This window comes from Artemia franciscana, chromosome 14 (assembly GCF_032884065.1).
Source record: "Artemia franciscana chromosome 14, ASM3288406v1, whole genome shotgun sequence".
NCBI classification, from domain to species: Eukaryota; Metazoa; Arthropoda; class Branchiopoda; order Anostraca; family Artemiidae; genus Artemia; species Artemia franciscana.
The window spans coordinates 25,481,043-25,496,099 of record NC_088876.1 but is presented as its reverse complement, the minus strand read 5'-3'; the positions used below and the strand labels follow the sequence as shown (position 1 = coordinate 25,496,099).

Genomic DNA, 15,057 nt, shown 5'->3' with positions numbered 1-15,057 from the left:
TGTGTGTATTCTAAAGCTGGTCAAGTCATATACAAAACTGATTTCCATAGAAAATACATAGCCATATACAAAAATGATTTAATAAAATAGCACAATAAATAAGCAGATAAAAATAAATAAAAGAAAACTAATATTTTCGAGCCTTTAAACTCTTTAATAAAAAAGTTGCCTGTTGTCACTATTTATATATATATATATATATATATATATATATATATATATATATATATATATTATATATATATATATATATATATATATATATATATATATATATATATATATATATATATATATATATATATATATATATATATATATATATATATATATATATATACATATATATATATATATATATATATATATATATATATATATATATATATATATATATATATATATATATATATATAGGAGAAGTTGATTCAAGGGTCCCCAGTAGAAGCTCATCGTTCCACCATTAAATAAATCTCCCCTGTCATTAAACCTGAAAAGAAAATGTCTCAATCTATCCTTCAAAATACCGCATAGTGGACAAATTCATAATCTATTCAGAAAATAAATTATATCCCTCAAATTAGATAAAAAATGTAGACAATTAACTCGCACTTGAATCCAAATTCTAATATATTTAATTATATTGTTTTATAAAGTAAAACATTGTATTGTTTTAGTTATTTACTGTTTTATAAAGTAGAATTGTGAGAAAGAGTCAAACTTTAGCGTAAAGAGCGGGACATTGAGGAAGGAACAGTCCCTTTCATACACGGAGTAATTTTTGTTCGTTTTAAGTTTTAATGTCGCTCCTTACTTTCAGTTAAAAAATAGTTTTTTTTATTTAAGCTTGTATAACCACCACAAACTTAATTTTAATGGGTTTAAGTTTCAACTTCGCTATTTACTTCCGTAAGAAAAACTTTGTTTTTCAATCAATTCTACTCGTTTCATTTTATTACTTCTCATATCCCTTAAGATTTCGCAGAAGATATTTACAATTTTACCAGGTGAATAAAGAGTCTGAGGGGCATGTTGTTATTTGATGTCCTAAAAATCTTATAAGTAAAAATTTAGTTATTTCCCTTTTTTGTTTGAAGATCATTTTCCTGAGATATCTTATACTTTCTATAAGTCATCACAGGTTAAAGTAAAAAAAGAACTACTTTTTTATCAAGATGGGGGCCTAAAAACATAAGAAATTGCTGGGCAATTTCAACATTAGGATTCCCAGTATTTTGGCCCTTTGAACAAGAGTGATTTTTTCGGTGTACAAAATATAGGAAAATGCTGGCTTGCTTTGGAACTTTGGGGGAGTCCCTGACTCCTCCCTCCTCTAGATGCGCCCCTACCATCCCTCCTTGCATCTGTGCTCGGTTTCACGGGTAAAAAATTTGCAAAAGTGCAAGAGGAGAAACATTTTCGATTTTTTTTTCTTTTTTCTTATACAAGTATATTCAAAATGTGGGGAGGTGAAAAATCAATTTTTCGATTTTTTTCAATAGAAACACAAAAAATATAATATATTCCAAATTTATTTTGCTCAATATTTTTCGATTCACTAAATTATTTTGTTTGATTTTTTCAATAAAAATACAAAATACGATATTTTCAAAATCTATAAAAATTAAAAGCATGTAGTGGGGAGGGAGATCGAGCCACGGATAATTGTAGAACAAGCCAAGACAGATAGTCCGAGTGAGTGAGAGGCAAATGTTTTATAAGCCTTTTTAGAATTGTATAAAAATCTATCACTTGTTGATAGATAAGTCTATCATCCATCCGCCATTCTTAGGGCAGAACTAAGGTAGATAGTCATCAAACATTTCGTGGTAACGAACTGTAGTAAGGAGCGACCCGGCTCAATAGTAACCAAAACTCTAAAAACCGGAATTTTGATACCAATAGTTACATCAAAAGAATTGCATTTTAATGTTGATTTTAAATATATAAGTTTCATCAATTTTAATTTTACCCATCAAAAGTTACGAGCCTGAGAAAATTTGCCCTATTTTAGAAAATAGGGGAAACACCCCCTAAAAGTCATAGAATCTTAACGAAAATCACACCATCAGATTCAGCGTATCAGAGAACCCTGCTGTACTAGTTCCAAGCTCCTATCTACAAAAATGTGGAATTTGGTGTTTTTTGCCAGAAGACAAATCACGGATGCGTGTTTATTTGTTTGTTTTTTGTTTTGTTTTTTAGTTGTTTTTTTTCTTTTTCCCAGGGGTGATCGTATCGACCCAGTGGTCCTAGGATTTTACAAGAGGGCTCATTCGAACGGAAATGAAAAGTTCTAGTGCCCTTTTTAAGTGACCAAAAAAATTTGAGGGCACCTAGGCCCCCTCCCACGCTCATTTTTCCCAAAGTCGTCGGATCAAAATTCTGAGATAGCCAATTTATTCACCATAGTCGAAAAACCTCATAACTATGTCTTAAGGGACGACTTACTTCCCCACAGTCCCCGTGAGAGGGGCTGCAAGTTACAAATTTTGACCAGTGTTTGCATATAGTAATGGTTATTTGGAAGTGTACAGACGTTTTCAGGGGGATTTTTTCGGTTGGGAGGGGGGGTTGAGAAGAGGGGGTTATATGGGGAAAACTTTCCATGGAGGAAATAGTCATGGGGGAAGAAGATTTTCATAAAGGGGGCGCAGCATTTTCTAGCATTATTTATAAAAACAATGAAAAAACAAATATGAAAAAGTTTTTTCAATTGAAAGTAAGGAGTAGCATTAAAACTTAAAACGAACAGAAATTACCCCGTGTATGAAAGGGGCTGTTCTCTCTTCAATGCCCTGCTCTTTAGGCTAAAAGTTTTTACTGTTTTAAAAAGTAGAGTTGAGAGAAAGAGTCAAAGCCTAAAATTCTCTTAACTCTTCTTCTTAAAATAGTAAAAACTTTAGCGTAAAGAGCAGAGCGTTGAAGAGGGAACAGCCCCTTTCATATACGGGGTAATTTCTGTTCGTTTTAAGTTTTAATGTCGCTCCTTACTTTCAGTTAAAAAAACTTGTTTTTTTTATTTATAAAACAAAGGGATGAAAGACTGTATTGATTTTGGGTTGACACGTGACGGACAATGTCAACTGTACTTGTAGTCAAAATCTGGGACTGAATTTGCTTAGACTCACAGGCGAACAAGTGAACCTAAGCCTAATAGGATTGGCCGCTTGTAGCCTAAAGGTGTTCAGTATTCAAATTCCCTGGACTCACAAGCAAACGATGGCAAGATTTCTTTTGTTTTTCAAAAAGGGCACTAGGTACAATTATTTTCTTTCATGCCCTCTTCCACAATTGTATGGTCATTCATTCAATATGATCGGCCCTTTACTGAAAAAAAAGAAAGAAAACGAGAATCTTTCAATTCTCCGGCAAAAGGTTTTTAACCCTAGGTATTGGTCTTTGTATTGGTATTTGACCAAGTTTGATGAGATTGAAAACAAACTACGGGCTCTCCAAGACTATGACCTAGCCCAAGAATACGGGATCGAACAGCTTGAAACTCTTTTTGATGATATGGAGCAGGAAAAACGCCCGAATCAGCTCGTATTTCATGGTGTTGACCAAAGTGGGGTCTTCCCATCTCTGAGTGTATTGAATCTGATTAAGGATAAAACGGAAATTTATGATTTTTCTTCGACCGCAATAGTTTCTGTATTTAGATTTCGAGCAAATTTTACTGATTCGGACACCATTGTAAATACAACTAGACCTACGTTGCCCAAGCAACGTGAAGTGTTGCGGCAACCTTTGTCCAGCTTCGCCGACTAAAGTGTTGCGAGAGCATCACTTTGGTTTCGTTTCTTCGCTGTAGATCAGTAATCACATGATCAAAGGCTATTCCTCAGCGTTGAAAAAACAACAACAAAATAGTATCAAAAGAAGAGACTAAATTGACTTTGCAGCCAGTTGAACTTTATCCTTTTCAATCGTAGACATCGCGACGGATGAAAACTCGGAACAATATCTTACATAATCTAGTTGGTATTATAAACCTAACTTTTCAGGATCAAAATACCATAGATGACATTCTATTAATTATTACGAAACTATCTCATTGTTTTACATTCTCGTTTGTGCTTGTTTCTTCACTATCGGTTAAATAATGAAGTTGTCAGCCTATCGAAGTTTTTAAAACAGTATGTTCAAACAAGAACACAATCAGTTATCACATGACCAAAGGCTATTCCTCAGTGTTGAAAAAACAACAACTACAAAATAATATCGAAAGAAAGGACTAAATTGAATTTGCAGCCAGTTGAACTTTATCCTTTTCAATCGTAGACATCGTGACTGATGAAAACTTGGACCAATATCTTATATAATCTAATTGGTATTATAAAGCTATCCGTAACTTTTCAGGATTAAATACCATAGGTGAAACTAATTATTACGAAACTACTTCATTGTTTTACGTTATCGTTTGTACCCGTTGCTTAAACACTTAATTCTGTCAGATTTAAAGAGATCAAATACAATGTGCACCAATTTGCACAAATTTCTAGCCCAAAGTGAACAGACTCTTACTTACAAGTCCCTCTCCCGTGATAGACATCAAGTTCACCGGAAACAAATAAATGGGTACACCAACTAGCAAAAGTTGCAAACCCCACATCGTTGAAGATGATTGTAGCCCAACAGCCGATTATTACTTACAAGTCCCCTACATGTCTTACCACTGGAGCCAAATTGGTTTAACCATCAAATACACCGGAAACAAATAATAGGTACATCAACTAGCAAAAGTGGCAAACCCCTCATTGTCGAAGATAATTATGAACTAACAGCCGTTTCTCGCCCAAAGTGAACCTATTCTTACTTATAAGTCCGTCTCCCGTGATAGGCATCAAGTTCACCGGAAACAAATACATGGGTACACCAACTAGCATAGTTGCAAACCCCTCATCACTAAAGATGACCTAACAGCAGATTATTACTTACAAGTCCCCTACATGTCTTACCACTTGAACCAAATTGGCTTTACCATCAAATACACTGGAAACAAATAACAGATACACCAACCAGCAAAAGTTGCTAAACCCTCATTGCCGAAGGTGATTATTACCTAACAGCCGACTGTTGCTTACAGGTCCTCTGTATGTCTCACAATTTGTATCGGCCTAGATTTCGTTTCAGTATGTACCTTACTACTGAAGTTGTCAACCCCATAAACTTTCAAACTGGTATACCTCATGAAGGAATTTTTGCACCAAAAAATGGATGTCATATACTTTGATCAGCTCATCAAGAGCTATCGATTGCCGTTAAAAAAAAAAAAAAATATATCTGTCTTAGTTCAAAAGTTAATTTTTTTGTCGTAGGCCAACTTTCTAACGTCACCACTTAGAAAGGAGCAAAGGATAAGCTCCAATTTCCTTAGCAATGAGAGAACTTTTAAAGTTTATTAGGCACATCTCATACCATTTCTCTATCGCAATCCCAAGTCCGAAAAACCGAATGATAAACTCAGCTGAAATCACGAACAGAAATGGGTAGAAACAATAGATGGCAGCACTTTCGGACCCATAGGAAAATGCCACATTTTTGCTTCTGTAAATTTGTCTATTTATCACTCAAAGAAGATGTATTGGCTGTTGGGCCGGGTAACTGCCGCATATATTTAACACTTATAGATTTTATTCCATCTTCAATTTGAAAGTCTTGCCTGCCTGCTTGCCTGCTAGAACGGAGCTTTCCACTCGAAAGCAGAAACAAGGTTTGATGAAACGAAAGCTTGGCTGCACAACTTTACCATTTTCCAGGAATAAGCTGAGATCGGCGGCATAGGAAAAAAAAAAAACGGGACAAAACCAATGTGTTGCTCTCGCAACACAAAAAAGCGTACTGCGCCTGTGTTGGTTGCGTTCAAGTCTACTAAAACCACAAGAAAAGTCTTTGCATGTAAGTCAAAGCTTAATCGGTCGGGAATTTTGTTACTGAGAGTCTATCATAAAAAATAAAAGCAGATTCTTAACTTGACTAAGAGTAAGCACGGAAACAGAAATGTAAATGTGACAACACTGATTCACTTGTTCATTTTGATCCGACACCATTACTGAGGTGTTCAGTCTCACTTTTCTTTTAGTAAAAAAAATTTTTCTCGTAATATATTATCAAATATTAATCAAAATAATAGTTACCATTCCTGAATTAGCTTCTCACAAGACAATTTTTTTTTCAAACAGTATTTTTAGGGTTTTAGTTACTATAGCCCGTAGTTCACTCTTTACAAGGTTGCAGCTGTCACTGCTGCTATAAAAGGTCAAGCACTATACCTTTTCTTCTAAGAGTCATTCATGAGAGAAATAATTTAGTAAAAAATAAAATACAAAAAGAAATATTTGCCAAACAGCCTGATGGCTTGTGCAGCCACTCTTGAAACTACAAAACAAATCACTCATCAATGGATTCCCTTACAAAAAGAAAACAAAAGAAAAACAAAAAATAAGCAAAAAACGACTACTTCAGAACCTGCGCTATACTAATCGAATATAACAATACTATTCTATACCATGTCCCTGTAATACCTATGAAAAATAAAATAATAAATCATGTTTACCAAAACAATGGTCCCAAAGCGTAACGGCCCCTAAGCCTTCTAAAGGCCAGAGTCAGAGTATAAAAAGAATTTTAAAGGTTTTTTTCTCTTCTAGGACAAGAGTTTAGATATTTCAATAATTGGTTCACCTTTTTATTCCTTTTAATACATTATAGGGTAGGAAAATTAGGTCTTCATGCAAATGGCTACAGAACGAATAATAATTTAATATGTTTTCATGTTGCAATTAGTCGATGATAGGCATAGAATTATATTCTTTTCACAATAAAAAAATAAGAAAATTTAACAAGTTTTATATTTTGAGACAAAGAAACACAGCATTAGCTCATATAATAAGAAAAAAAAAATGTTTTTGATTCAAAAGCCCAAACAAACAGAATGAGTCACATCGGATATTATCAAGTTAATTGAGATAATTGAGATAATTTACGTTGCCAGAGGAAGTGCGAATTATCCTTCAGTTTTTGTTTCTTGGTATCTAAAGAAAGGAATCACAAAAGAAGGCGGTAGTAATAATTTCTTTATTTTATTAGTTTGAGAGACATCCCCCAAATATTTTCGACGGGAATATGATTATTGCACTGTAACGGGTAAATCCTTAGTGTTATATATGAAAGTGTTGGTCTACTTTTCTAAATGTTATTAAAAGAGCAAGAGAAGCTATTTGAATTTTCATGAGAGCTATCCATTTTTGTTCTTTCATTATCCAAGCATAAGAGCAAAAGAATATTCAGTATTTTTTTCATAAGGGGGAGGGAGGGTACAATTTTTTTTACATACACAAATTCTGCTTTTGTTCATTTTTATTACGTTTTAACGAATCGGACAGACATTTCGAAGGAGGTAGTTTGACCCCCCTAGCCCCCATGGATACGGCCTTGTTTAAAAGCATAGTAATTAACTGAATAAGAGGGACTCATTTATGGATAGATAAGTATTACTGACACTTTACTGGCACTGCACCCCCTCCTGTGAGAAAAGAAAAGACAAAAGATGTGCATCAAAAGAGAAAATAAACTTGAGATGGTATACTGAGATGTACATGTTGCAGGCCTGATACTGAAGAGGTATATTTTCTGAGACTTTTACTGACTGGGGTTGTCTCGTTCATTCCCTCAATGAAGAGCTTACACTGAGCCCACTTGATCGACAGGTCAATTTTTTGTCTACTAAAAAATATTAATATTTTATGGACCAGTGACTTACCTAACTAACTAATCGATAGGTCAATTTTTTCTCTACTAAAAAATATTAATATTTTATGGACCAGTGACTTACCTAACTAAGTAAAAAAAAAAGTTAGCTTAAGTACAATACGGCTTTGTTGTTTGTACCACAAATCCTATGTAGAGCCCCCACTCTCTTTTTTGATTGGTAGTTCGTATAACAAATCCTACGTAAGCCCTTCACTCTCTTTTTTGATAGGTAGTTTGTAAGAGAAATTTTAGTTCCCAACCCAGCCACTGGGAGCAATCGCATCTTGAACAATTCACCAAATGTAAGGGTCAAATTTTTAATTTCAACGGGGTATCAAACTACTGTTTCCCCAAAGATTATTTTCTGAGATGTAGCATCTTACAAATACACGTCACTCTTTTCTCGTGATTAAAAAAAAAAAAAAATCTAACGGAAAATATGGAGCGACGTTAAAACTTAAGACGAACAGAAATTATTCCGTACATGAAAGGGGCTATCCCCTTTTCAACACCTCGCTCTTTACGCTAAAGTTTTTTATTGTTTTAAAAATTACATTTGTCAGAAAGAGTCAAACTTTATTGTAAAGACAGGGGAGTCGAGGAGGGGACAACCCTTTCATATACAGAATAATTTCTGTTTGTTTTATTTTTTAATGTCGCTCCTTACTTTCAGTTAAAAAGAACTTTTTTTATATATTTAATTTCTGAACGTATTTGAATTAATGCAGGTTTTAATTTTGGCTCACCGTACATGAAAATTTAAAACTAAATTCGCATATTAATTTAACTTTTTTTGGTTAAATGGCTTTCTCAATATTTTGATCGGACGATTTTGAGGAAAATGGGGTAGGGAAGGGGGCCTAGCTACTCTCCAATTTTTTGGTTATCTAAAAAGACCAGTAGAACTTTTAATATTTTTTTTTACGAACGTCTTTATTAGTAATAGATATATGTATCTTAAAAATTAACTTAAGTAAGGACTAAATATTTTCGTATAATTTATTACATATATGAGGGGGTTTATGTTCGCTTTAAGTTTTAATCTTGCTCCTTTTTTTCAGTAGAAAAAACTTGTCTTTTTGTTAAATTTATGAACGCTTTTGAATTAATGCAAGGTTTGATTTTGGCTCACCGTACATGAATAATTAAAACGAAATTTGCATATTAATTTTACTTTTTATGGCTAAATAGCTTTCTCAAATTTTTATGGGATGATTTTGAGGGAAAAAGTGGTGGGGGAGGGGGCCTAGCTGTCCCCCAATTTTCTGGTCACTTAAAAAGGCACTACAACTTTTAATTTTCTGGTCCCTCGAGGATTTTGGGGGATCATTTCGTCCTCAAAGACATAGTCAGATTTTTTCGACTATGCTGAACAAAATGGCTATCGCAAAATTTTAATCCGGTGGCATTTGAAAAAATGAGCGTGGGAAGGGGTCTAGTTGTCCTCCATTTTTTTTAGCCACTTAAAAAGGACACTAGAACTTTAAATTTTCGTTAAAATGAGGCCTCTTGCAACATTCTATGACCACTGGGTCGATACGATTACCCCTGAGATAAACACAAATAAACAAATAAACACGCATCCGTGATGTTTCTACTGGCAAAAAATACAAAATTCCATATTTTTGTAGATAGGAGCTTGAAGCCTCTACAGTAGTGTTTTCTGTTACGCATAATCTGATGGTGCGATTTTCAATAAGATGCTATGACCTTTAGGAGGTGTTTCCCCTTTTTTCAAAAATAAGGCGAATTGTCTGAGGCTTATAACTTTTGATTGGTAAAACTCAACTTGGTGAAGCTTATATATTTATAATCACCATAAAAATATAATTCTTTTGATGTATGTATTGGTAGCAAAATTTCGTTTTTCAGAGTTTAGGTGACTATTGAGCCGGATCACTCCTTACTACAGTTCGTTACCAAGAACTGTTTGATTTTCTGTTAACAGTTCTTTCATCAATTATAATTTTTCCTGGAAAATTATGTTTTTTGCAATTACATTTTATTTTCTTCCTAATGCATTTTTAAGTTTCAACCTTTATGTTGTTTCTAATCCATGGGTATACGGACACTGCCCTTTCTTTGAAAGTCAGAAACCTGAACTTGCTAGTCCTGCAAGATCTATCCCCCACAGTCTATTTCATGGGGGTTTTCGGGGACCTTTCCTTTCACTCAATTTCAGAAGGCTTTTAAGACGGGACTCCTGTTGGGCTTTCTTTGATTTAGGCCTATTCCCTTATATTTTGCAATTTTATAGCTTTATTTTTACATCTTTGCATCTCGGGGCCGTTTCGGCTATGGGAATACTAGTCGTTTTGTTTCATTTTCCAATTTATTAATTTTTTAACCGTTTTTTTCAATGATTCTATCTTAGATAATGGGAATATAAGGAAACTATGACATTTTTTTTTGAAAGTCGTAATTCTGACTTTTCTAGTCCTGCGAGATCCTTCCCCCACAGTCTATTTCGAAGGGGTTTCTGGGGGCCCTTCCTGTCACTCCATTTCAGAAGACTTTTAAGACGAGACTCCTGCTCGCATTTTGTTGATTTAGACCTTTTCAGTTATATTTTGTGATTCTAGCTCTTTATTTTCGGCAAATTTGCAATTCCGGGGCCGTTTCATTCATTTTTGTATCCCAGGTTATAATTTGATGTGTTTTTATTTTGCTATTTTGGGGTTTGACTTGTCTGAACTTATGAATTAGAATGGTTAGTTTGTTGCTCGGGTTTCAGACTTACATTTCCTAGTTTTTTGTGGGTGTTTGGATCGTGAGGCTTATTATTTGAAGTATTTACTTTGGTATTACATTGTCTGCTTAGCTAAGTAGATCAGTACGCAGGATTTAGATCCTCTATTCGAGAGAGCGAGGGTTCAAATCTTAGTGTACCCAATTATTTGGTTTGGGACGGGAGTCAGTGGCGTGACTCTGTAAGCTTGGCCAGATTCGACCCAGCTCTAACTGGAGAAGTCTGGAGAAGGTAAACAGGAAGGGTGTGCGAATGGAAAGGATGGTTGGCCCTAATCCCCTCATTGCACTTCCTGACTGAAGGGCCAAGAAACGGAGATCAGCACCACTGGTAGGGACCGTAAAAGTCCCTACCGTATTCTTTACCTTTTACCTAAATTACAATTTGTCTAAATTTATGAATTGGAATGGTTAGTTGCCTGATTTGGTCTTTCGGACTTAGGTTTTTGCCATTTTTGTGGATGTTTCTGGTCTAAAGCCTATTATCTGAGGGTCTTTACTTTGATATTACATGATTTGACTTATCTGAAGTTATTAATTAGAGTAGTTAGTTACTGTTTGAACCTTGCAAATAAAAATTTAGGCTATTTAAGTCGGAAAAAAATGTCTACAAAATAAATAAGCTTGAGAATGAACTCATTGTCCTCATCATGAGAATGAACTTATATAAACTAATCATATATTTAATATATTCAGTTTCTCCTTCCAAGTATATTGTGACTTCGCCACGCAATTTCATGAGCCGCGTCAATACTTTTTGAATCGATAACTAGCAAGCTTCTGTATCAGAAGAAGAGATTTATCGCGACTAAAATATCGCATATTGATATTTAAATATTTTAAATCGAGATTTAAATATTAAATCAATATTAAAATATTGATGTATCGTTTCTGAAATAGAAGTTCTCAAGACCTTGCAAAGGTTTTGCTTTAATATAAGTTACAATTTTCACAGCTATATCAAGTATAATTTTGAAATCTTCGAACAATACTTTTGAAACCAATGCTTCCATATGAAGACCACAGTGTGTCCACAAAGCACACGGAGTTTGTTCAAGAACTCCTTAAACCATACGTAGCCCGTGTAACGTCAGTAGACAGTTCTTCGTCAGTACACAGTTCTATCGACACAGTTCTTCCACTGTAAAGCTTTTTCTTTTATAAGGGAATCCATTGTATTGGAAATTACCTCAGCAGTTCCCTGACTTATTGGCCTGAAAAACATGATGTCTCATACACGTCGTTCTGTCATATAAAACGCACAAAAACAAGCAATTGAGTTAGGCCTTGAACCTCAGTAGACATCTAGTTGTAGAATATAATATTTACAACCTCTCTTCTCTAAGACTGCAAAAATGTGGGTTCCAAGATTCAATTTTTTTTTCAGAGAGTCTATTTTGTTAGGAGCCAAGTTAACTTTGAGAACCACTGATCAGGCTTATTAAATGCCCCCCCCCCCCAAAGGAAATGGCTTGACGTAGTTTTATGTGCTCGTATGACTGACTGTAAGTTATACAAAAAATGTGGTTCGATATATATTTTTAGGGCTATACATATTCTAAAGATGAAGGATGACATACTGCCAAAGATGACGTGTTTTGACTATTTATCTAGGGCCAGTTGTCCTTGAGGGTGACCGGAAAAGTCATAAGAAAGAACTTAAAGGAAATTGGAACTACACGGAAGGGTTAAAGAATAAAAATTTGAATAGATTGAGGTGATGAGGGAGCGTTTATAGTTAAGTTGGCCTCCTGGTACTTCAGTGAATTGTTAGGAACAATAGTAGTAGAGGGTCTATTCTCATGACTTGGAAATTGTTCAGTAAACATTTAAGTTTCATTACTAACTTAAAGTATGGACTTTTGGTAGTAACCCTATTAACTCATTTGCTGGGAGAAGATGGTGTAAATTATCTACTAAATTGAAAATTCCGATGACAGGCACCCTGGCCCTCAGATTAGTTGTAATTATGTTTAATTGTAATTATGTAATATTACAACTAAACGTATTGGTTATGGTATTGGTACCACAACTAATAATTATAGCAGTCCTAACTGGATTGGTCAAAAATTCATAAAACTTGGCTTGTGTGTTCAAAATTGGTTATGGTAATGTTCAATAATCAAGATTTCACGGTATATTGTTGTCTTTTCCAGGAAGCATAATCAGAAGTATGGCTTTATCACCCACGAGTTACTCTGCCGCAACCAATAAGGCTGTACTAGATAGGTATATGAGCTTACCTCAGCCGGACAATAAAATCCTGGCAACTTATGTTTGGATTGATGGTACAGGAGAATTTGTGAGAACCAAGACAAGAACAGTTGATTTCTGTCCTAAGCATCCGTCAGGTAATATTTTTTATTATGAACAAAGCGGAACAAATAAGAAAGAGGTTTGCCAATTAGCAAAAAAATGTGGAATAAAAATTATATAAATCTCCAGGGGATCCCTCCCGCAATTATATTATACTAGCTGTTGGGGTGGCGCTTCGCGCCACCCCAACACCTAGTTGGTGGGGGCGCTTCGCGCCCCCCCCGCGCGCGTAAGTCGTTGCGCGCCATATTAGTTACGCGACATTGTAGTTGTGTCCCTATGTCCCACCTGTGAATATAGATAGATATATTATGATATATATATTATATATATATATATTATATGTTTTTAACTACGTAAAATTTGCGAATATACAACATTCTTTGCTGTCCCATTGTCTGTGCATATAAATAGATTGTCAGGTTTACCGACTCTTGAACATGCAACATATAATGGTCCATGGTAAAACAATCCGTATTCAGATCTATACCTCATGATTCTAATGATTGCCCTTGAGCTTTGTTGATGGTGATTGCTAATCGACCATTCCCTGTCCCGGTGTCCCGGTCGTCATTTATATCCCCCTGTGCCCCCCGGCGTCCCCGTTGTAGTTGTGTCCCTGTGTTCCGGTCGTCATTTATATTTTTTACTTATGTCCTGGTCATTATGGCTTATGTATGGTCATTTATATTCCCTGTGTCCCGGTCGTCATTTGTATCCCGGTGTCCCGGTCTGTATATACATTCGTTTTTTAGTTTTGTTTTTCTCCTTTATTTTTTTCCTTTTTTATTTTTTTTATTTTTTAGTTTATTTAGATTTTTAGATTTTTTAGTTTTTTTATTAGTTTTAGTTTTTTTTTCTTTTTAGTTTTTTTGTAGTTTTTACCTTCTTTTTAGTTTTTTTAGTTTTTTTGTTACTTATGTCCTGGTCGTCATTTATACTCCCTGTGTCCCGGTGCTTTGTTGATTGCTAATCGAACATTCCTTTTGTCCCGGTCGCTTTCTCTTTGAGTGTCGTCATTTATTTTTTTCTTTTTTAGTTCTTACCTTTTTTATTTTTTTTCCTTTTTTTCTTTTTAGTTTTTTATTGGTTTTTACCTTTTTTTTAGCTTTTTTAGTTTTTTTTTCGTTTTTTCTTTTTACTTTTTATTAGTTTTTATCTTTTTTATTTTTTTTTATTTTTATTCTTAATTTTATTAATTTTCTTTTTCTCTTCTATTTTTCAGTTTTTTCCTTTTTTTTAGTTTTGTTTTTTAGTTTTTAGTTTTTTTAGTTTTTTACCTCTTTTTAGTTTTTTTAGTTTTTTTAGTTTTTTAGCCTTTTTATTTTTTTTATTAGTTTTTAGTTTTTTTTGTAGTTTTTGCCTTTTTTTAGTTTTTTCCGGTTTTTTTTTAGTTTTTTACCTTTTTTAGCCTAACCAGGATTTGAACCTGGGACCTTCATTCTCCGTTCTGACACCCTCTCTCACCGAGTGACTACTCCAGCATGTTCATTTTGGTGTTTTAAATGGTATATTATTAACCAAATTAATGTGTGTTACAATATACTAAGCATCGTCATAACAAAAATGACGACAACTAATTTCATGACGTCAGCCGACACAGAAACATGACGTCACCTGATCCACAGATCCACAGACAGACAACTTATTTTTATATATATAGATTGTATTCAAACACTTTTAGTAAAAGCTGCCACACATCAGTTTTTGTGAAAAATATAAAATCTCCTTCATGAAATATGCCCTCTATCTCTAAGAACTAAGCATAGGCCACATATAAAAAGCAATATATATGCTTTACCATGAAACAATCATATTTTTATTGAAATTACTCTTTTCTTGGCTACCCTGTTATTTCTTGAAAATTGGAGCGAAATTTTGTTCCCTTTTAGCCATCTCTGATTTGGAATATGAGAAAATTCCGAAGTACATAAATTAAGATTTACACATTGATTGGTGTGGGTATTTGATAATTTAAATCAGAAGGGCCCAGAGTTCTCCGTTTGGATTGGAAGAAGAATGCATGATTTTCTAAATGATATTTCAGATTTTTTTTTTTACTTTACATTTTGGTGGCATACTTCATAGTGGAGTAAACTACCCAGAGGCGCCATTCGGAGGGGTCAGGGGTGGGCAAATGCCCACCCCTGATTTTCCAGGGGGCCCTAGCTTCCACTCCAAAGGGCCCTTTTCCGGCCATGATTATCCATTACGTCCAACATAATCCATTTTGTTCAA

The 15,057-nt window shown here is 34.3% G+C and overlaps 1 protein-coding gene across 2 annotated transcripts in view; it reads left to right on the top strand.

The window, feature by feature from the left end:
- The first annotated feature begins 6,989 nt into the window (after window positions 1–6,989).
- The window catches only part of LOC136035498 (glutamine synthetase-like), a 32,900-nt gene continuing 24,832 nt past the window's right edge, over window positions 6,990–15,057 (top strand). Inside the window, exons 1-2 of one of the 2 annotated variants that reach the window (XM_065717328.1) lie at window positions 6,990–7,065; window positions 12,660–12,854. In XM_065717328.1, the coding sequence (XP_065573400.1) occupies window positions 12,677–12,854 (178 nt within the window). In that variant the 5' untranslated portion in view covers window positions 6,990–7,065; window positions 12,660–12,676. Of the gene's footprint in view, window positions 7,066–7,130; window positions 7,150–12,659; window positions 12,855–15,057 lie in introns of those variants that run through there. The other variant, XM_065717329.1, reaches the window with a different exon arrangement.